Genomic DNA, 24,772 nt, shown 5'->3' with positions numbered 1-24,772 from the left:
GATAATTCACTTTAGAAGTATAATCATAGCAAGAACAGATTGTGAGGTAAGCAGAGAGAGGAAATGAGAAATATTGAGAAATGATCTCCCCTGAATTCCATTCACCTATCTATCTCATCGTATAAAATAGAATAGGTGAAAAGGGAAAATGGTAATTAGAATCAAAATGAAAGATTGTAAGGTCTCTGACAAGTCAAAGAGTGATACTGAGAAGTTGTGTAATAATACTATAAACTACATACATCCATTGAATACTAGATTGCAAATATTTCAGCTTCCTTCCAATTTGCTACTGGGTCTTGAGAGGAGAAAGTTCTACTCAGTCTTGATAATTTATCTGATACAGCAAGTGACAGTGCTGGGTTTTATTCAATTCCCTGTAAAATGAGTTCTACCTTAAAATATCCAAAGAGACTTTTAGAATAAAGTAAGGTCTGCTTTTCCCCCCAGGATTTATAGTAAACACATATTTTAAAGCCTTATGTTCACTTACAGTTATTACCAGGTGATGCTGTCTGTGGAATAACCTGAGATTTTAACACTATGCACAAATTAACTTTCCCGGAGTATACCAGAATCCTTTCTATTTTCATCTTACCCTCAGCAACAGAAAAAGTGGTATAGTAGCCAGTGTTCAACCTGAAATATAAAAAATATGTAGAGCATAGTAAGATTCCTCTCAACTACAGGCAAGAATTATCATTTAATTACAACTGAAATTATCAATGAGGATAATAAACAATGATTACCATACTTTTAAATAAAAATTTTAAGTGTTTTTAACTCAGGCAGGTAACTTGTTTTCAAGAGGAACAGAAAACTGAGATTGCCAAGGAAACGTAAGTGTTGAAAAGATGAGAGAAACGGAAGTACCATAGCAGAAGCAGCAAAAGGTATTAGGTCATGTATCGACTCACAGCTCAGGGGACTGAGGGAGTGAGAGATGGGACAGAGGCAAATTAATAGCTGGAGAGAGCTAGACAGAGTGTGCTGAGGAAGGGCCAGGCGTGAAAAGATTTGGTGTTGTCATAGCAACAGGCTCAGCCCTGCTCCCCCTGAAGCCCATTCAGCTCTGAGCTGCCGGAACACGTTTTTAATTAAAGCGTATAAAAGTTGTTTTGTAAGGACTTCTCATTCGATAGATTTCAAAATGGTTAATCAGGCTTCATCTCCTTTTGATGCTCACAAGAGCATGGGCTACAGCATGCACAGAAACTACTGCTGCTGCCGCTAAGTGACTTATCTCTCAATCACACTTAATACCAGAAATGAGCAAGGCATCTAGTTATTTACATACACAAAAACAGAGGATTCAAGTGGGAGTAGGGAGTCCATTTTTATAATGGTGAGTGGAAGCATTAATTTTCTTTGCTATGGAACTCAGTTCTCTGGATGGCCATGGTCCCTGGTTGATGTTGTATTTAACTTTTGAAAACAGCAAGATTTTTTTTTTTTTTTACTTTGAGAGATTTCATCTCCCTTTCTCCCAAATCTTGGCTGATGATCTTGTTTCTAACTTCACCGAAAAAGGAAAAAGAGAGAGAGAGAGATTATTTTACCTGTCATCCATTTCTTCATCTACCCTTATCCCAACTGAACATTTATACTCCTATACCAAATGCATCCTCCATTAGGTCGCAGATGAGAAGGAGTCCTGCCTCCTCTCTGGGACAAACATACTGACCAAATGATTTTACTGAACACCAACATTAGACAAGGACACTCTATAACCAGAGTGAAGTGAGACAAAACCAAGACCACTTTGTAATTTTGTCTAAGCACAGATGAAAACAAGATCACTATGTAAACTACAACTTTAGCAAGCATACCCTCATCCCAGCTAATAAGAGTAACTGTTGCTTCTTTATAAATTACAGCTGTAAACAAAGTACCACTTTCTTGAACTCTCCCCGGAATAACCTGACACAAGCATCAATCCTATAATAAGTCCTTTCTAACACCCTCTTACTAAAATGCCACACAAGTCCCCATGATGTGTAGTCTCCCTTATTTGCAGTCAGCAACAAACCCAAATTACTCAACTACAGATATGTCCCTAATGGTCTGGTGTGAGAATATTGACAGGCCTTTTGTTCCTTTGTTTCATGGCTTGAACTATCACATAGCAAACTAAAAATTAACCCTTACCCTTTGAACAAAACTCCTATCTTATTTCTATACCATTTTACTTGGCATTTCCATGATTATCTAATATATTAAAGCAATACATTTCTTTCTTAGTAATAGGGCATCCCTCCTGATTTTTACATTTTTCTCATGCTCTTAGTCACTCAGGCTTGAAAAGTCATAGTCATCGTTGACTTGTCTCTCTTATTACCCGTATATCTGCAACTGATTAATATGCCCTGTCAGTAATCCCCATTCCCAACCTCTATTTTCTGGACATTCCAGAGGTAACAATTTTAGTCCATGCTACTGTTCATTATCTGCTAAAATAGCCTCCAGATGCTCTTTGGCCAGTTCTTATCCGTACACCATTTCTAGCCTAAGGTTCCTGAACAACTAGCTTCCCTGAATGCAAATAAATTCTAACCTCTTGAGGCCACAGTTTTCACAGAGGTAAAATTAGAAAGTATACATAACTAGCACAATTTTTCTCTCTTAGAAAAGATAACATCATCTTAGGCTGCATACATGAAATGGGGAAAGTAAGAATGCACTGGTCAATACAGGGTCATGTTTCATGTATTAGGAGTTATTCTTTAAGGACTGTAGGCCCAGCATGGTGGCTCACACCCTTAATCCCAGCTGTTTGGGAGGCTGAAGTGGAGGATTGCTGGAGGCCAGGAGTTCAACACCAGCCTGGAAAACAAAGTGAAACCCTGTCTTTACAAACATTTTTAAACAGTTAACTGGGCATGGTGCCATGTGTCTAGTCCCAGCTTCTCAGAGGTTGAGGCAGCAGGATCACTTGATCACTTACTGAAGACTGCAGTAAGTGATCACACCACTGCACTTCAGCCTGGGTGACGTGGGAGACCCTGTCAAAAAAAAAAAAAAAAAAACCCACAAAACAAAACACCAAAGGAAAGGAAAAAAAGAAAAATAGAGAAACGTAGAAGTAGAAAAAGCAAGATATTTAAGAGATTGTGACTACAGGTGAGAACTAAATCATGCCTTGTGAAGGATGTTTTCGAATGGGGAGGTTTGGCCACAGAATAAAGTATTTCTGTTATATTTGAAGGATATTACAGTTATTTTAAGCATATGTGGTAGGAAAGAATTAGGGCCAGAGGGTAGAAATTAGGGACTTACCGATTACAGCTTATATGAGACATTCATAACATCGTTCTAGATTGAGTAGGTTACCTCAGGAAATACAGAGCTTGTCAAAATTGGAGATTCAAGTGTACAGAAGATGACCACTTGGATGTACATTTTCCTCAGACTTATGCTTTATTTACTTAGCTCTAGTCATTCAACTTTCAATTACAATAGATATGTTTGTTATGAATAAAATGAACTTTTTATTTCATGTATTCTATTTTTAAAAAGCAGTCAATATTCATTTGCCATATCCCACAGATTTAGCCTTCCTGGTGTATTCATTCCTTCCCTTGTCAGTATGATCCATCTGTGATCACCTTCCTTTTGCCTACCCAATTTCCTCTAGGATTTCTTTCCGTGGACATCTGCTTGTGATATTCTCTCACTTTTCGCTGGGCATTTAATTCAAGGTTGTTGCTGTTGTCTTACTTTCACCACTTTAAAGATGCTATTTCATTCTTTTCGGGCTTCTGTCAGAAAAGACTTACTCCTACTCTCCTGAAAGCCGTGGTTGTTTTGTTCTTTTTGTTGTTTCTTTCTTGAGTTTCTGTAGTCTCTAGCAGTTCCAACTTCTGAGTCACCTCCGGGTCTGGTTCTGCTGACCATTTTGTCTTTTAACATAAGTCTTTTAAAATTTCTTTTTAATGTGTCTTATTTCTTTAAGTTAAATGCAAGGTATTTTTGTGTACAGCAGTAGAGACTGAAGTAAATGTTCAAAGTGGGAATATCTATCCTTCCATCAAACTATTACTGTGGGGCTATTAGTCAATTTAGTCAGCATTTGTGGTAAATTGGGCTTTGGTGTAGCCATGCTTATTTTCATTGTACAGCAGGCTTGAAATTTCTCCATTGGTGGGCTGGGCCCACCAATCTTTACCTGGGCCTAAGGGATAGGATTGTTCGTGTCCTTCTTCTTGTGGCAGACAGCTTTTGCCTCATGTTAAAGCAGGGTTTCAGTTTTCTACATCTTAAGTGGAAGTAGAGCTCTCTGATTGTTTTGAAGATTTGTCTATTTGTATTTGTATTTGTAGCAGTTTTACCATGATGTGCCTAGGGGTGTGTAGTGTGTGTGTGTGTGTGTTTTGGGTTCTTAAAGAGTATCATGTTTCAGCAGCATATTGTTCATCTGTTTTAGAAAATTCTTGGTCAATATATCTCCAAATATTGATTCTACTCCATTTTCCTTCTGTCCCTGGACCCGAATTACACACATTAAGCCTTTTACTGTGTCCTATATATCTTTTACAATGTTTTATAGTTTTCATCATCTTTTTTTCCTTTTTCTTCTTTAATTTGGATATTTTCCATTGGCCTCTCTTTCAGTTCCTGAATTCACTTTTCTGGTAGGTCTAATCCACTAAAACTGTCTATTGATTTATTAACTTCATTCTATTTTTCAGTTTTAAGATTTCCATTTGAATTTCTTTTAAATTTCCATTTAAAATCCAATTTTTGAGTATATTTGATTACAATGATTTTAAAGCCCGTGTCTGATAACTGGATTTGTTTCTAATTTCTGTTTTTGTGCATGTGTGTGTGTGTTGGTTTTTGGGCATTTAGTTTTATTTTCTGCCATGCTTGATAACTTTCAGTTGAATGATAAATATTGTGTTTGAAAATAGTGGGGGTTCTAGCTGATATTGTTGCTTTCTACAGAGATTTTATTTTTTTATTTTAGCATTTGAGAAGATCCCCTTGGCATAGTTGAGGCTAATCTAGTTATAATTTGTCCTTACTCTTGTGATGTAGATTTTCCAAGGTGTGAATCAAAAGCTGAGCTTCTTCTCTTTGGTGAGACTTGCACTCCAACTTTTGTCTCCTCAGAATCATGGGACTGATAGGTTCTCACCCTAGGTTTTAATCTTTCTAATACATATTTTTTTACTTGGTTTTTCTGTGTCTTGTCTTGAGTTTAGCCTGTTGGATATAAAAAAATGCCTTGAAGGAAAAATGCAGGTAGAATGTTGGCCTTAACCATCCATAGTACTTTTCTTTAGATCTTGGCCCCTTGCATCATAACTGGTTAATTTAACTCTGAATTCCATTTTTGGTTTCCTCAGCCCAGTACAACTGCCACAGGCTCAAGAATGCTGCATTTGTTATGCCTCTATGTCCCAAGCCTTGAATCAGCAAACATCCCAAGGCGAAAATAGCTATGAATGCAGTACTCACTTCAGTGTGTTTTCCTTCTCTCCAGGATCTTGGTCCCTGAGGTCCTAGCTGCAGATTGTTCTCCAGAGCTTTCAGATTTTGTTTTGTTTTGCTTTGTATTTTGTCCAAGTTTTATAGTTATTCTCAGTGAATGAATTCATCTGGTTCTAGCAAGTCTGTCATAGCCAGAAGCAGAAGACATTTCCTTATTCTATTCTAAACCGGAGTCCTTAACCATCAAGTCTTGGCAATTCTTATAAGATCCTCTTAATTACCTGTGTTCAAGCCTCAAATTCACTTTCTCACTCATATTTTATGGGTTTGCATATATTTGAGTCACAGTTATGGCAGAATTTATTTTTTGTAAACTTTGGTTGACTGAACAATTAAGATCATTTGCTTATATATCACAACTCTAGAAGAGTTGAAGATCTTGGGATTATTTATTTCCTATTCTTTTATCTTCTATCTTCCAACAATCTTTAGCTTAAAATGTTAGTCACCTCTACAACACTCTTCCTTCACTTCCATCAGCACAGTTTACTATCACTTTAGCTCTCTAGAACTCAGCTTAAAATCCATTTCTAAAGAGTAGAAAACACAGATTAACATCATCATGAAGAGCAAATCTTCACACTTAGAATACAGATCAGTGTACACGATTCCTACTGGAGTTTGCCCAGTTTGGATTAGATAATGTCCATAATGGAGCATTCTTACAGAGAGGCAAGTTGAATACAAATTTAGTTCAAATTACTGTAGTAGTTAAACAATATATAGTAATTGAACAACTAAGCATAGTGATACACAAATCTAGGTTAACCAAAAAATTATCTTGGAAATAGATTACAAACTGGGTTCAAGAGAGCTGAAATGATAGTAAACCATGCTGGTGGAAGTGGACATAGAATGTTCCAGAGGTGACTAACATTTTAAGTTAAAGATTATTGACAAATAGAAGATAAGGGATTAGCAAAGAAACGAAAGTGTGTTAGTGTTGGTATTATACAGTTTTGTTTTTGTTTTGAGACAGGGTCTTACTCTGCTGCCCAGGCTGGAGTGCAGTAGTGTGAACTTGGTTCACTGCAACCTCCACTTCCCGGGTTCAAACAATTCTCATGCCTCAGCCTTCCAAGTTGCTGGCATTACAAGTGTGCACCCCAATGACTGGCTAATTTTTGCATTTTTTGTAGAAATGGGGTTTCGCTATGTTGGCCGGGCCATGTTGGTGAGGCTGGTCTTAGACTTCTGACCTCTAGTGATCCGCCAACCTCAGCCTCCCAAAGTGCTGGGATTTCAGGGGTGAGTCACTATGCTTGGCTGTATTATACAGTTTTCAAATTTCTGTTGGAAATTAAGAAATTTAAAAAGTCATATAATCTAAGTCTACATTCAAAGACAACATATGTAGTGTGGATTAGAAGAAAGAAGTCATTGGGGCTTAGTGAATCTTTTCAGAAAGAAATTGTAGCATAGTCACTAGCTAAGTGACGTAGTAATGGACATAAAGTGGAAGAAATTGATTAATACTATAACTTGCGGAATCTTTCAGTGGAATGGTGGAGCTGAGGGCAGGGAAGAGGTTAAGAGAATAAATACAATGAAAATAAATACCATTTTTTAAAAATGCCCTATAAAGACATTTAAGCTTAGAAGCTATCAAACAGTATTCTTGCAGATATTGGCAGGAGAGAAATTCATGGCAGGGAGTATAAAAGATTTGGGTGCTATCTTTGCCTTATTAAATTTCAGGGATGAATCTCCATTTCAGACTAATTTATTCATTAACACATTCAGCACATTTGTTGAAAACATGGATAAAGCATTGTGTTCATGATTTATAGAATTATATTAGATGATCCTTGATCTTGAGGAATTTATGTGATAGGAGTGATGAGATAACACATTAATAATTAGAACGAAAAGAGAATATGGCCAATTTAGTTTCTGGCACACAGTAGGTGCTCAATCCAGGTATGTTGAATGAATGACGAAGCACATATAAAATAGAGTTGAGAAGAAAAGTTATTTATATGTAGAAGGGTCAAAAAAGTCTGGGTGTGGTGGCTTATGCCTGTAATCCCAGCTTTTTGGGAGGCTGAGATGGGAGGACTGCTTGAGCTCAGGAGTTTGGGACCAGCCTGGGCAACATGGTGAGACCTCATCTCTATGGAGGAAAAAAAAATAAAACACATTAGCCAGATGTGGGGGTGCACACCTGTACTCCTAGCTACTTAGGAGCCTGAGGTAGAATGATTGCTTGAGCCCAGGAGGTCGAGGCTGCAGTGAGCTATGATTGTGACACTGCACTCCAGCCTGGGAGTCAGAGCAAGACACTGTCAAAAAAAAGGGAAAGAAATAATAAAAAGGCTTTTATAGAGAATAAGACAGCTGAGTAAAACCATAAATGTAAGATAGGATTTAGGATTTAGATATGAGATTGCAGTGAGGGACAATTCCAGGTAGAGTTAACAGTGTAAGAAATTGGAAGCCAGAAAGTTCAGGGTGTATAGAGCCCAAGGTGACATTGAAGCATGAAAGGGGATGTCACAGAAAGCTAAAGCTGAGAAAGTAGGTTGGAACAAGAGTCTGGAGGGCCTTAAATGTACCAACAAGTTTGGTGTTTATTCAGTTAATAATACTTAACATTAGAAAGATAATGTATGGATGACAAAGTATTTGAATCCCTTGAAGAGATATGGTTAGAGGTATAAAGAGAATTTATAAGAAAGAGTGAAGAGAGGAAGAGAAGAGAAAGGTTCATCGGGATGTATTTGGCAATTGAGACTGTGAAGCTCCAGAGCAGAAAAAAAGAAATAGAATTGGGAATCAAAGATGTTCATAATACAAAGGTGTAGATATAAACCTCCTTCAAGTGCTGACGCTCTTAATGGAAGGATTCATGTTATTGAGCTTGTACAAGTAGAATGCCATTATTTCACTATCACCCAGAAAACAATCCATTGCTATAATTAGCACTTAATTGTGCTATGTAATATGAAATTCCTTATTATATCTTTTCAGAGGCAGCAAGTAAGAACAGGTAGAAGGCAGTTTCCTGGGAAAAGTGGTCTATATTTACTGTCTGCATTTCTACATTTTTCATTCCCCTCTCAGTTCACTGCTATCTGGATTTTGTCTCTCATTTCAGTAGAACTCACTCTCATTAAAGTCACCAAGGACTTCCTAATTGCCAATCCCAATGGCACTTTGTTCAAACATCATCTCCTTTGGGAAGCCTTCCTTAATGTCACAGAAAGAGCAGGAAACCCTTTTACCTGTGCTGAGCCTATCTCTGTCATGGCACCTACCACGGTATATTACAATCATTTAAAGCTATGTAAATTCCCTTTTAACTGTGATTTCCATGAGGTCAGAGACTATGTCTTATTCAACTTTGTATCCCCAACACCCAGTATAGTATTGCCTGAATAATTAAGAAATACAAATACAAATAATAAACCTGCCTCTAAATTATCTCATTCAATCATCTCTGCAGGATATACTTTTAGAGAACATACTGAAGACTTTTTTTTTTTTTGAGACAGAGTTTCACTTTGTTACCAGGCTGCATAGAGTGCAGTAGAGCTATCAAGAGTCACTGCAATCTCTGCCTCCTAGGTTCAAGCAATTCTCCTGCCTTAGCCTCCTAAGTAGCTGGGACTACAGGCACCTGCCACCATACCCAGCTAATTTTTGTATTTTTAGTAGAGATGGGATTTCACCATATTGGCAAGGCTGGTCTCAAACTCCTGACCTCAGGTGATCCATCTGCCTTAGTCTCCCACAGTGCTGCAATTACAGGCCTGAGCAACTGCACGTGGCCAAGACAAAATACTGAAGATTTCTAAATATAAACAGAACACAAATTGTCCCAAGAACTTCCAAACAGAACTAGAATAGAAACATTTCCTCTGAGAACATTACTTTTACCTTTCCTTGTACTGTACATTATTTGTAAATCATTAAATAATTAATATATATTAATAAAGCCAAAATGTTTTACTATTGGTCTTCTTGTCTCCCACCCCCCTCAACCATTGTCATAGTTCATTATCCATACTTCTTGTGACACTATCATGTTGTGATTTCACTGGGTAAGGACTATTTGGATTTACCTAAATATTTTAAAGTGTCTCTTATAAGATTCCAAGATAAATAAGAATTGATAAAAATAAACAACTCCCATGAACAAACTTATTTATTTCTAATTTTATCTAACATGGTTTTGTCTAGTAATATAGCTCATGGTTAAGTAATATTCCTCATGGTCAATAAAGAAATTCAGTGTTTTATTATTACAACTGTTTTGCCAAATCCTTACATCTTTGAAATTTAACATGTGAAGACCACTCTTGCCTATATTTTTATAAAAACATACACACTGCTAATCTCTTTTTAATCCAATTTTGCAATTATTTTGGAATTTACCAACCTGGATACATATGACAGTTTAGAGTTATTTTTGGTTCTTTCTCTTCCTTTTGCTCCTTTATTGCCAAATTGTTTCTTCTTATCATCTATAAAGCTCACACTTTTTATCCTTTTCTTTAATTCTGGTTAACATTTGCCTTTTCAACCTTATACTTACCTATCTTTACTTCTCCTATTATCTTGTTCATCTATTATTTTGACCATTTTACTTTGGTGAAAGGTCTTCCTATGACCTTCCTATCATATGTAGAACTATCTATGAATAACTATACAGGTATCTACATATGCCCTGAAGATAATCATCCAGATAATCCTTGGAAAAAATTGAGGACAGCCTTTAGTCAAGCACCAGGAGAAATAGGGCTGTCATCTTTTAAGAAAGTTTTTTAAAAAAATCAAATTAGTATCTAATACAGTACAAAGTTCAAGACAACCAAAAACTTAGAATCTAAGAGGTAAAGTATTCATGTTGTCAGTTCATTAGTACCCCATCTGAGTTTATAATTTCCATGAAGAAACTTGATACATACTGTGAGTTGAAATAACAATGACAGTGTATAATCATGTGCTAACAAATAGTAGAGACTAAGCTTCAATGATCATTATATGAGGGTTCCTTGGGGTGGAACCAATATATGTAGGTGGAGCTGACGTCTGAAAACAATGATATCTTGATTTGGTATTACTTGTGATAAATGTCCCAGTTGCCCAAATGCATTATTTATATATATTCCATATTTTAAAAACATGTCTATCAAACTAATTTCAATATTATCATTTAAATAAAATATACTATGAGATAATATAATATGTGACCAAAGGAATCTGTAAATGCTTTGTTCTAAAACTACTATTATTTTTGTTTTTGCCATGAGATTTTCAATTTAATAATGCTGAGGATAGTTATTTTGAGAGGGGTTAAATACAGGTATATTTTAAAACTATGTTCAGTTTTTAAGAATAAATTAATATCTAAACATATTTGAATTTAGTTTCTGATTTTTCTTTAACAAAAGTCAATAAAAGAAAATCATTGGATAATTACCCATTTGTTGGTAGATGGTATTAAAAGACATTAATAATTTATATAAACAATATTTGTTAAATGTCAAATTAAATGTCAAACATTTTCTTTCTGAAGTGCTTTCTTTGATGCTTACAAACAACCATGCTGTCATGCTGGGGTAGCAGTAATGGAGGTTCTGCTTTTGCTCTTGAAAAGGAGTGTTGGAGCATCTCTGGATTTTAGATACATAGGAAGCCCTTACAAAGACTTTACAACAGACTGAAGAAAAACAGAGATCAAAATTTGGTCTTTTAAATAGTACCTCATCATCGTTCCTAATGGAAACTTTTCTTACTTCAAATTCTTTTTTATTTCTAATAAGGTGTAAACTATGCATATATGACAATATTTGCTAGCAAGAGAATCATAAAGAAGATATGCAGAAAATAAAATTTTTAGGAAATAAAATATTCCTTATGATGTACCTTAAAACAACAAAATGAACAATTAAGATGTATAAATATGAACTGGCTGTGCATTTACTTAACTTTAAGGATATCAGAATTAATCTTTTACAAAAAACCACTCATTCTTAAAAGCAAAGTATAATTGTTTGCCACGATTATTTTAATAAATATATTTCTTTCCCAGGATAAATTTTAAACTCAGAAAAGCAAGGATTGGAATTGGAAGAGTTAAAAAAACACGAAGCAACAGTAACTCTATTTAGATAAGGGGATAGAAGGGTGGAGCAAGGGAACAATACACTAAAGTACCTTTCTTTCTCAGATCTTGGTTCAAATTAAGGTTAAATTCCAAAGGAGGATGTGTTTTCCCCACATGGAGTCTTAAAGGACAGGCCTTTGTTTCCAACTTCCCAGAGAAGATATATGTTAACACAAACAAAGCATTTCATAATAAATTTAACTTTTATAGAGTGACTAATGCCCTGTGGAGATAAGGCAGACTCTCAGTCACCTGTGTTTAATCCAGGCCGAAGAAATTATGCCAAGAGCACACTGACAAAACTTTATTTCTTTGGAGAAGATGGCAGTAACTTGGTAGGGAGCAGGAAGGGTCTTAGTTTTAAAAGTCTTGTTGGAATGACTCTCATTCTCACTGTGAACCCGTTTAGCATTTATGTACTTTGGAAGGACAAAGAGGTGAGGTAAGCCTGCCAAAATTTGAATCTGTGTTTCTGGGAACCTGTTAGTAGGTCAACTGTTACAAATGTAAGAGGAACTGCAAAGGAGCGGTAAATACTAGAAATTTGGGAGTTGGCCTGCAAACAGCTTTATTAAAGCTTGCACTGTTTCTTCTTCTAGATCTCAGGTGAGGTGACATGATATTTAAAATGCCACAGAGTATCACTATTTCTCAATCCAACCAGGCTTGGGTGCAGGTAGGGTGGGAGGTAGAACACCATGTAAAGAGACAACTGTTTTCTGCTAAAAATATTTTACAATTAACAGACAGAAACAGAGATCTTTAAACTTTTACTTGGGATCTTGCTAACAATAATAATTTATTAATCTCTCTCTCCTAAGAAAGACAAATAGTTTATTTATGAAAATAGTACTTTTATTTCCCGTTTCCTTCTTTTGTCTTTATGTTGTTATTAACTAGAGGCTTAATTGTGAAGTCCTTATTCTTGCAAAATGTCACTGAATTTGTGGTTAGGTAAAGTCACTCATTGAATATACATCCCCTTTCCATGTGCAATTTCTATTGACTTCAATTGAAGAGTAAAAGTGCTGTGGCATGTGAGGAAGGAATTCCTTTTGAGAAAAGGAAACTATCTATTTGCCTCAGTCATATAAAACACATCTGACTATACATTATACAAGATTTAATTTATTTTTTATATTTATAAATTCACCCTTGATGAAAGGCTTAGGCAATCTAAATAAAATTTAAATAAAATAGAATAGCAGCCTCCCTTCTCCATTCACTAGAAAATGGAGACACAGACATAGAACAAACTTGATTTTAGTTGCTATATGATAACTTTTAAAACACTTATTTAGTTTATCAATCTGCAGGTCACTAATATTGATTTTAGACAAAATTGACTATCATCACTTATTTTACTTATTTTTATCATTACTTATTTTAAAGATTCTCTCATATCTTTACAGTTTTCAAGTTCCTTCTTGTGCTATGTAAAAATACCTTTATTCTCTTTATGTTAGCCAGTGGCTAAAAGAAGATAACTTTTCTGACTCTGGACTACTAGACAAGGGCAATGAGGTTTCTCTTCTCGGGCTACGTAATGCCAAATTCAAAAATCAGAAATTAACTTTCCCAAATTTCAGAAATTGATTAATTTCTCAGAGGGGAACACCACAAGGGGGCAGGTGAATCCAGGCTAGGTCCTAGGTAAGAGGGTCTCAGTATTGGGAATCCTGGTCAAAAGATAGGGAAAGGTTAGGTGAGAATTAGAAACAACTCTAAAGATAGTGTTTCTTCATGAACATAGCATTAGATCGGATCACCCAAGTGCAATTTTATTGATCACATCTCCAAAGACATTAATTACAATACACCAAGAAAATAAGTGAAAGATACCAAACCAATATAAATAGTCACAAATATGAAAGTGCTTACTATGTTTAAGAAGGCCAATGGGATAATTTTACCAAAAAGGAAAAGACTGTATGTGAGAAGAAATCCAAAATTTACTACAGAGCAATCGGGGTATGGTTTGAAGATAAATTACAACCAGACAAGCTAAGTAGCAAGTAATAAAAAGATGACATAAGAAGATATCTTTGCTTCAAGGTGATTTTAATAATGAACAATTTCATAACAGAAGCATAAACTTTGAATAGAGCTATGCCAGTTTTTTTTGAACACAAAAATTAAGAAAATAATTTGAGGCACTTTAGGAAAGAGACATCTGCTGTTTAAAAAGATTAAAGAGTCTGTTTTGGTTTCATTAGAAATTAAACTTACCCTACCAATAAGAGGCAAAAATTTATATTTAAAACTTAGTTCTCCTAAACAAATATTTTAAAGTTGATACCAGATATCTCCTATGAGAATGTCAATGACAGTATCTTCTATGGCCAACATGTATGTATACCTTCTGTGCAAAATAGCCAGGATGAATTCTGTTTGGCAAAGCTTGAAATTATCACCAGTTTCTCTTTTATACCTCGCTAAGAAAATATATTTAATTATTTGATGTGAATAGACAGTATATTATTTTATCTTTTATACATTAACAAAATTAAACACACAGAATAGTGTAGGTTATGAAGTACACAAGTTTTGGTGGTTGTTATTGGTAGTTTCTATTTCATTTCCAATAGCAATTATAATCTTTAATATGAGCTCTTAAGTAGCTTCTTCTATTTGTGATAAAATTAACTTCTTTTTAGGGCTATATAATATTTTTATATAGTGACAATGTACAAGTCATTTCTTTTATTATAATTCTATTGATTGATGAGGTTATCCCATAATAGAATTTAGGGCAAGCCAGGTTTTAGAATGTGGGACTCCAAATTGATCAATCTTTCTGTTGTACCATGATATGTATATATATACATATATATATTTTTTGGTATCATAGGACTCAACACTAAACTAATAAGCCTATTTTTAAAGCAAAACTCTGGACTGAAATGTGAATGCCTATTCCTATTATACTTTAACAAATGCTATTTATTGCCAAATTCCCTCATTCTTTTCATTATATGCATATGCATATATAAACACATACATACATAATATACTTGCATACACACAAACTCATGCATACATACATACATACATACATGATGCGGTCCATTGGTGGTATTTTAGAGCTCTCTTTCTCCTCTTTTCACTCTGAATTCTCTTTTCTTCCTTGTCTTTCTTTACTCCAAGTGCTTGCCATCTCCTCATATGCTTTGTCACCTTAAGGACATGGAAGCAGCTTCTGCAATGCTTGAAATAATAATGCTTTGATTTATTAATGTGAAAAGTTGGATGGCTTTTAAAAGCTGACCAGTCCAGGGTTATTTGCACATAGTAGACATTCAATAAATATTTGTTGATTTGATTTATTCTAGGGTAAAGAAATGAGTAACAACTCTTTTTGTCTTCACTGATGTGCTATGGTTGAGCCTGTGTACAAATCCATTTATGAGTAAATATTAATGGTCAAGGTCATTGAAGATGTTTTAGGGAGAAAAAAAAATCTAGATCTACAGGCTGTTAGAAATAGCAATGTTTGGGAGCATGTTTAATAAAATACTCTAAGTAGTTATGAAAGAATAGATGACAGACACTGTAAAATAGGGGCTTACTAAACAGCATTCTGGATAAATCATGTGGAAAGAAAGTGATTATTCCAAGAATTTTGCATTTTTGTTTCCATATACTAAGGCAAAGGACCTTTACATTTAAAAAAATTAGGGATATTATTTTGGCTATAAAATTTAGTGAGCATATATAAGCTACATAATATTTCCCTTGGTAGATTCTCCTCTGCAATAGTCCCAAAAGTGTTAATGTATGGCTTTATTGACGACTGAGAGGCTCTGAACATATAGCATGAGAATTCGTCCCAAATTTCAAGCAATGTATAACCTTTAAGGAGTTAAACTCTATACTCCTATCATACAAAAGAACATAATTATTTCCCTTTCTGGATTACCAACAGTAAAAACTGTTTCTGAGCTTACAACATGTTAAATTTTGGCTCAAGGCAAATTTATAACAGCAAGGTTTATGATAAAATCTGTCAAAACATTAACCATGATGCCACAAGTTTCAGCTCTAAGCAGCAGCAGATAGGGAAGCTGTATGGCTGACAACCTGAACAGCTTAGGGATGGATGTACATTTGTAATTCCAGCTCTGAAAAGTGCCTGCTTATGTCACGTTATAAATGTTTTTAAATTCCTCTTTTCTCATTTTTCACAAATGTGAAGGTTTTATATAAAAAGACAATGTTTTAAGTGGTTTCAAAGCAATTAGAGATCCTACAATTAAAGATATAATTCTAAATAAAAAGTTATTAGTTAAGAGAACTTTAGATGTTCAAGACAAGAGCTAGGAATCAATAGTGTTTTCATTTCTTCTGTGATGAATCTCAAGAAAAATTAAGTATGAATGCAGGTAGTATCTTAACCTTTTTGCTACTTAAGGCAAATATGATTCCTTTGGTCACATGCTAGCATTTAAGCAATATTCATCTATGTAATTTTAATTTTCAACGTGGAAAAATAATGCTAAGTTTTGGTTTCTTGTTCCTTCATGGTAAAAAAGCTATATTTCCTGAAAAATTATGAGTAAAACACGGTTACTCCTCTTATTTAAAAGTAAATCACTCTGCCAGCAGTCAATTATAATCAAGATAGTTAACTTTGTGTATGAGGTACATACTAGAAACAGTATTGGAGAAGAACATATGATATTGAAAAAAGTAATTTGATTAGACACAGCCAGGACAGATTTATGAGAGGAAAATCTTCTTTAATGAACTTAAAGTATGTTAATGTCACGGCCCTACAAGTAATATGCAGTGAATATTCTTTGCTTAAGTGTTTCAAAAAGACTTTGAGACAACTGACCTATTTGTTGAAGAATGACAGGCATGTTTTTAAGCTTTAGGATCATCATTCAACAAATTACATGATGAAAACTGGTAGAGTCTGAATCAGAGACAAAATAATATTAGTAACCAAATATCAATTTTTGAAGCTGTAGTTTGATAGGTAATATATGTGCATAATTTATTTTTGCTCTCACATATCTTAAAATATGACTTGGGTATTGAAAGAATAATATATAACCAGAGAGTAAAATCTCAAGAAAGTATACCAAAGTCATAAGAACTCATATAACTTTGGTCGTTTGTAGAAAATGAGGGACCACTGAATTTGAAATCATAATTTAAAGTAGATGCAGCAACATGAGAGGACATCCAAACAATTTACACTGGTTTATACACTGTTAGCATTCTCCTTCTCCTTGTCTGAATTTGGACAAACAATGTAGTTATCACTATTGTTCAATAAGGATTTAAATTGCCTATTTTCTCATTGGGAAATTTTGTATAAACTTTGTAGTCAACAAAATAAAACCAGTCTTCAGTTCATCAAAGGAGTGAAATTTCAAACTTTGGACTGCAGAGAACCAATATTTAACAGTTATACAAGAAGTGTGGATTAAAAACAAACCAAGGCTGAATGTGGTAGCTCATGCCTATAATCCCAGCACTTTGGGAGGACAAGGCAGTTTGCTTGAGTCCAGGAGTTTGAGACCAGCCTGGGCAATATAGGGAGATCCTGTCTCTACAAAACATTAATAAAAAAGGAGCCAGGCTGATGGCGTGTGCCTGCAGTCCCAGCTACTTGGGAGACTCAGGTGAGAGGATAACTTGAGCCTGGGAACTTAAGGCTGCAGTGAGCTATGATCACACCATTGTACTTCAGCTTCAGTGACAGAGTGAGAACCCCTCTCAGAAAAGCAAAATAACCACCCACCCTCCACCCCCCAAAAAATAAAAAAAGCAAACCACAACACACACACAACCAAACCAAACCAAAAAAATTTAAGAACACCACAAAACCCCACAACAACCCTTCTCTTTAAATTGGTTAATAGATTATGGTTAAAAGGTTACAGTATTTAGGTAAGAACAATGTTTTACCTGGTAATGTGCCAGGTGGTAGATAATTTGACATAATTGTATATTTTAACATTACTGTTATAGAAAAAATATTTAAATTTTAATCTTTTCATGTCATATTTTTAGAACGGCACATCACACAAATGTTTAGAAAGTTAAAATAGTTTAAAAATTTAGCTTTCATCATTAAACAAGAATGATTATTCATCAAGTATTTACCTGTACAAAGAAATATGAACAAGACTGAATTTCTCCTCTTCAGGAGCTTGAATTCTAAGGGGAAATAGTAAAGGAATACTGAAACGAAGAGAAAACTTAATAACTGCCCTAATAGAGAGATGAAGAAAGAGCTATATGGCAAACAGAAGGGAGATTAACTACCAACTTGGTGGTGGGGTGGGGGTGGGGAATTAGGGAAAGCTTCATGTAGCGGGTGGTACATAAGTGTTCTTGATGTATGAATTGGATTTAAACAAGAGAAGGTGGATTTGACTGAGTAGAGGGTTAAAATAGCAAATGAATCAAACAGCGAAAATATAGGGCAGGAACTGAAATGATATTAGTATGTTATGAATAAAAGTCACTTTTATTAACTTGCTTGCCATTCATAAGACAACAAAATGTGGCATAGAACTTCTTTATATAATCTGGGCAACTGGCTCTATAAAAAATGCAACATGGGCCCAGAGAACTTTTCTAAAATGTAAAGAAAATAATATCTGCCATATAAAACTAACTATATTTCTTGAAAAGTTGTTGCAATTTGTAAAAGTTTTTTATTTATAAAAGCAGAAATAAATTATTGCTGAGATATAATTGAAGCTTTAACTGAAAGGAAACTTCTGATTTAAAAAGCTTTTCCTCACTTCTTTTTGACAACGATTACATATTCATATTCATTCATTCCTCTATGTCACCTAAATAAAATTATACAACTAGTTTTTATAATATGACCACAGTTTAAGATGCAAAAAGCAAACCTAATTTTGCAAAATGCTGACTATAACATACTAAGACATTAGTAATCAGTATACACACTCAAATAAAAGTGTAATTCTTCAAAGAAATAACACTGAGATATTTTATGTCAAATTATTATATCATTGCTTAACATATATTTGAATTTTCTCCCACAGAACTATCTTCAGAACTGGTTTATGAGTTAGAGAAGAAATTCAGTCTCTTGTCTTTCAGTCACTTGGTTTTTAGACTCAAGATACTATAGTTAGAAGCAACATGAAGCAGCTATTTTAAAGAAAAACTTGTTCTTAGCAAGCCAATGTGTACCTAATCTATATGGGTCTGAGAGACATTCTTTGTGACATTATCAGGAGGATCTCCCTAAGCAACAAAAAACATTGTCATGGACCAAAAGGGCCACATGAGATAAAGTATGCATGACTGGTGCATTTGGCAGTTCTCACCTTTTCAAAATATTATACAATTATGGTTCCTCTATTTTAGGCAAAGTTCCTAAGTTTTAAAACAGGTATACTTTTTGAAGTTTCTGTCACAGTAGGTATGATTTTTGAAATGAAAATTACCTCTTAATTTTCTTAGTGCACTTTGGGTTATTTCTTTACTTTTCACATACATAAAGGCTACCTTTTTAGGGAGCAGTTGGTTTAGGGAGGCAAGAGCCTCTTAGTTGCATGAAGACATATATATTATATAATCTTAATTATAAAACTAAAAATGTTGATTGCTGCTGTTTTCTAAGTCTTGTCTTATATGGAGCCAGTGTTAAAAGTTCGTTAGCTAGAGCTTAACAGCACAATGGCTTGAAGGAATGGAGTTACCACACAAGTGTTTAAATTCCATGCCGGATCCCTAGCTACAATGGAGAAGAAAGTTCAAACAACAAAAACAGAGTTGCAAGGTCTGAACTTGTGTGTCATGGATACCTCTTACTCATCACCAGGCAGCACTTATTCAGGGCAACCAGGCCCTCCCAAGCAACATGGTTAATTGAATAAGGATTCTGAACCTTTTGGCTGCAGATAAACCAAAGCAGCACATGGCTCATAACTCAAAGATTTCATTTTAGGCAGCTGTCAATTTTCTTGCCCAGGCTAATTTGGATTATTCAATCATTTTCTTTTCTTTAATGAAAAACTGCTTGTAGTTGCTAGGGGGGACAAAGAGCTCCAATTATGGATCTTGGAAAGTAAATTTACTATCTGCTCATTTTAATCATGCATACAAGTGATACTAAATTCACAACATTTATTAGCAGTGCAATTCTCTCTCTCTCTCTTTCTCTCTCTCTCTCTGTGTGTGTGTGTGTGTGTGTATAGATTTAATAACATTCAATCTTGACTACTGTTTCTTGCTATGATGGACCTGGTACCTCCTGCAGTAAGCAACTAAAAATGTTAGAAAATGGGAAAAACATCTTTTCAAATTCATCAATACGTTGGCAGTCAATAAGGAATACTCTGAGCCCCAAATCTAAGTAAAATGGGACTCTGAGTGGTAAGTAAAGCACAAAAGGCAATTTTCACCTTGAAAGCATTTGTCTTATCATAAAGTAAAGTTGAGCTTGGGTTTTTGTGGCCTTGTAATGTAGAAGGGGACAAAGGACAAAGCCAGAACCCATCTGGGGAGAGAAATCTTGAACTCAGGCTATGAATGAAGGATAAAAAAAAAATTCCCCTATGAATTTTATAACCATAGGCCAGCTCTTCCGTGGATTTTCAACCAAAATTAACATTACCTAACTGGCTTAATAAGAGTAAAATTAAGATTTAGAAGTGATCCAACATGCTTCCAAGTGACTAGCAGAAGCAAATGCAAAGCTCTATGGAGGAACCCACCTATAACCCAGGCTTTGAAAAACTCCATAGAGAATAATTCTAAGAAGATGTAAGCTCACATTAATGAATCACCAAACATCTGAAGAAGTAAGGCAAAATAAATATGGCTAGTAGAAATAACAGACAAAAAATTAGAGCAGCAAATTCTTGACATGTCAAAATTATCAGAAATTAAGAATAAAATACATATATATTTAAAATGTATAAGAAAATAAAAAGGAAATTAAAAATATGACACAGGAACTCTAAAAATGATCATATGCATTTGGGTATGAACAAAATATAACCTCCAGAAATGAAAAGTATAATAAGAAAATTTAAAACTCACTGTATTTCTGCTTCCAGACAGAACAGAATAGTTTGTGACAGACCAGTGCGCCAACCAAAAACAACTAGAAAAGCTAAATAAAGTACAAAAAACAGTATTTGTTTAAAAGCATAGAGGAGGATCTAAAATAAAGACAACTAGAGGGACTAAGATTTCAGAAAGGAGAACAACAGAGAGGTAAACTGATGATCTGCAGCCACTTTTCCCCTGGAGGCATTTGCAGGTTCTGGGTGAAGATGAGGGAATTGATAATGTGGGCTCTGTCCTAGCAGAAGAGTGCTTCTAGGAATAGGGAAACTAGCAGAGCTTTGGGCAATTTTGCAGGGCTGGAGTGACAGAATTGGAGACCTAAAGGGCCTGAAACACATATCTAGTTCTCCTTTCAAGATACTTGGCAAATTCTGAGATGTCTGAAGTGAGAGATTAAAGAAGCTAAAATGAGAATTTCTAAAAACCTTAGTGAAGATATCACTTTCACCACTGAAAGCCCTAGTGAACTATGCAACAAGAACGGAGGCAAACCAGAAAAATGATCCTTATTCCAACTGGAACCCAGCTTCAAGTCAACACAGTACCTTACTGGATAAAGGTGACTGGGTTTCATTCAGTCATACCAGGAGAGTAAAGGATAAATCCTCTCTGGAGGAAGACAAAATCATCTCGAGTTCAGGTTATATTACATTCAATCAAGAATGAATAGGCATGCCAAGAGACAAAACAGACAATAGAGAAAGATCCAGACATAATTCAGATATTGGAGTTAATAGGCATGGACTTAAGAGTAACTATTACCAGTATGTTCAAGAAAATAGAGGCAAAGGGGGAAGAAAATAGATTTAGAAAGATGAGCATTTCACCAGAGAATCAGAACATACAAAAAAGAAAAATGAAATTGTAGAATTTAAAAATTCAAACCTAAAGTTAAGAATTCAATAGATGGCTTTCAAAGAAGACAGGCTTAGTAAAGTAAAAGACAGGTAATTTAAAAAATTCAAAATTGGTTGGGTGTAGTGGCTCAAGCCTGTAATCCTAGCACATTTGGAGGCTAAGATGGGAGGACTGCTAGAGACCAGGAGATCAAGCCCAGCTTGGGAAACCTAGCAAGACTCCGTATCTTAAATAAAAAAAAAAAAATCGAAACTGTTGCACATAGAATTAAAAAAGAAAAAGAATGGAAAATATGGGAACACAGTGAAAAGGTTAACATATATGTAACTGAAGTCTCAGGAGGAGAAAGAGATATTGATTAAAGATGTCCTAAAATTGACAAAAGATGAAGATAGAGATTTACTAAGGTCTCTGAACTCAAGCAAGAACTATAAAAAGAAGACCATAGGGGTCCAAAGTGGCTCCCGCCGGAGGTCATGGCGCTCGCGAAGGCGAGGTCATCGGTTCAAGGCTAACCTGAGCAACCTCATAGAGCTCAAACTGATTGGCAAAAAAAAAAAAAAAAAAAGAAGAAGACCACATCAAGGCATAAAATTAAACTGCCAAAAAAAAAAAAGTAAACAAAAAATGTAAAAATCCGAGAAACAAAAAAGTTTACTTCAAGGAGACAATAAGACTGATAGCTGATTTCTAAACAGGTAAGAGAGAAGCTAGACATTAACAGGATGACATTTTAAAAGATCTACAGAAGGACGTACACTATTGACTACCATGGAATAACAGGGACCAGATTTATCCTGCCACTGTCCTTAAGAAACTAAAAAAACAACAGCAATAAAACCAAAACAAACACCAACCAAATAAAATGCAATAGTGAAAATACATGAAACAATGTTTTTGAACTTTGGACAACAGGCAGTCCAATACAGTGAATCAAACAAATGAAGTGAGCCTTATGATTGCCCCAGTTTATTGTCTGTGGAATTTACAGGGTGTGGAGAGGGGCAACAAAAACAGAGCTTGGAAGTCTCCCTGAGTTGAGAACACAGAGTTGAGAATCTGGGGATACCAGGGAAGACAGAATTTTCAGCTCAGAGTACTGGAGAGGAGAAATTCTAAGCGGAGGAGAGGGCTGCACAGAGAAAGAGAGAGAAAGAGAGAGAGAGCACATGCACAGGAGAGCAAGTGAGCAAGCTCTGGAGAGTTGTAGAGTATTCCTTGAGTCTTCCTTTGAGTACTGATCAGCACACATATGTCAGCGAACTAGCAAGGCCAGGGTAAAAACCACCAGGAAATAAAAGGCAAAATAATGATCTAAACTCACACATGATTAGGAATGGTTTCTGTTGTGACAAATTGGAGTAGATAAATCACATAACCACAAAGAACATAAGGTAATATATTCAGAAGGGGATTGCCTCGCTTGTGTGGAAAACTCTGCTCCAGACTAGCTGTTTTGGTCTTGCCTGTCAAAGTTAAAACAGCCTTAAAAGTATCATACTGTTTCCAATCAACATAACTGCACTCCTGAACAAAACTCAAAACATTTTAAAGAAATACAAAAATATCCAGCACTCAACAAGATAAAATTTACAGTAACTGCAATAAAAAGTTGCCAGCATGCAAAGCAGAAAAATATAACCTATGGTAAGAAAAAAAAATCAATCAGTAGAAACATCTGTAAATTACATAGATGATATAGTTAACAAACAAGAACATTAAAACAGTTACTACAGCAATCCCTTCTTCTCAGCTTGGGCGATACATTCCAAGACCCTCAGTAGATGTCTGAAACCAAGGATAGTACTGAACCCTATATATATTTTTTTTGTTTATGTACATTTTTATGACAAAGTTTAATTTCTAAACTAGGTATAATAAGAGATTACACATAACTAATAATAAAATAGAACAATTATAACAATATACTGTAATAAAAAGCATGGCATGTAAATGTGGTTTTTCGATCTCAGAGTATCTTATTGTACTATACTTACCTATTCTCGGACTGTGGTTAGTTGTGGGTCACTAAAACCAAGAAAGTAAAACCACTGTATATGTCTTATGTTCTTGAAGATAATGTAAAGCATAAACAAGTTAATGAGAGCTATAAAAAATTTTAAAAACTAAATTCTAACTTATAGAGATGAAAAATACAACATCTTGAATAAAAAGGCTCTGGATGGATTAACAACACATTAGACACTGCAAAAGAAAAGACAAGCAAACTTGAAGACAAAGCAATAGAAACTATCCAAAATGAAACAGAGAAAAAATGAAAATACTATAAAAATATAGTTAGATGGAATGAATAAGATCTAATTTTTGTACAAGATGATAAGTAGCACAAGATGATTACAGTCAATAATTATTGTATATTTTTAAATAATTGAAAGAATATAATTAATTATAATAAAAAGGATAAATGCTTGAGGTGATGGATACCCCATTTACCCTGATATTATTATGCACTGTATGCCTGTATCAAAATATTTCATGTGTGCCATTAATATATACACCTGCTATGTAGCCATAAAAATAAAAAAAATTAATGAAGCATGAACAAGCTGTAAAACAACTTTAAGTAGCCTAATATCCAGAGAATAGTAGTTCCAGATAAAGAAAAAAAAAAGAGATAGGGAGAAATATTGAAAAAGGTAATGGCTGAAATTTTCTGATAAGACTATAAATTCATGGATCCAAGAAGTTCAGCAAACCACAGGCACAGAAACATGCAGCAATCTATATTATAAATCATAATCAAATTGGTTAAAACAAGTGACAAGGGGAAAATCTTTAAAGCAGTCAGAGGACACACAATGTAGAGAATAACAGTAAGAATGACAGCAGGAACAAAGTAAGCCAGAGGTATTAGACCAATATCTTTAAAATACTGAAAAAACCCCACAAAACTCTGTTAACCTCAAATTCCATATGCAGCAATTTTTTTTCCACACAGAATGAAGGCAGAAAAAGAGTCACATTTTTAGACATATGAAAGTTGAACCAACAGTTCTGCACTAGTATATAGATGATAAATACTTATCATCAGAAAATATATAAGGAAAACAGTAACAGGTGAAAACCTGGATATATGCAAAAAAAAAGGGCACTGGAAATGGTAAATACATGAGTAAATATGACATATGTTCATTTTTATTTTGAAAATTTTCTTAAACATAATTAAGTTTTTAAAGTTAAAAAAGTTACAATTATGTGCATTAGAGAAGTAAAATG

At 34.7% G+C, this 24,772-nt stretch overlaps 1 protein-coding gene across 9 annotated transcripts in view; it reads right to left on the bottom strand.

Annotated features, from left to right (window-relative positions):
* The window catches only part of MIPOL1 (mirror-image polydactyly 1), a 413,275-nt gene that overhangs the window by 11,682 nt on the left and 376,821 nt on the right, over positions 1-24,772 (bottom strand). For 6 of the 9 annotated variants that reach the window (XM_054240619.2, XM_078334795.1, XM_035260365.3 and 3 more), the window contains one exon: positions 494-639. In XM_054240619.2, the coding sequence (XP_054096594.2) occupies positions 494-639 (146 nt within the window). Of the gene's footprint in view, positions 1-493; positions 640-13,365; positions 14,813-24,772 lie in introns of those variants that run through there. The other 3 variants (XM_009005955.5, XM_078334796.1, XR_623348.6) reach the window with 2 other exon arrangements.

Source organism: Callithrix jacchus, chromosome 8, assembly GCF_049354715.1.
Source record: "Callithrix jacchus isolate 240 chromosome 8, calJac240_pri, whole genome shotgun sequence".
Taxonomy (NCBI): domain Eukaryota; kingdom Metazoa; phylum Chordata; class Mammalia; order Primates; family Cebidae; genus Callithrix; species Callithrix jacchus.
This window is presented reverse-complemented; position numbering and strand designations above follow the sequence as displayed.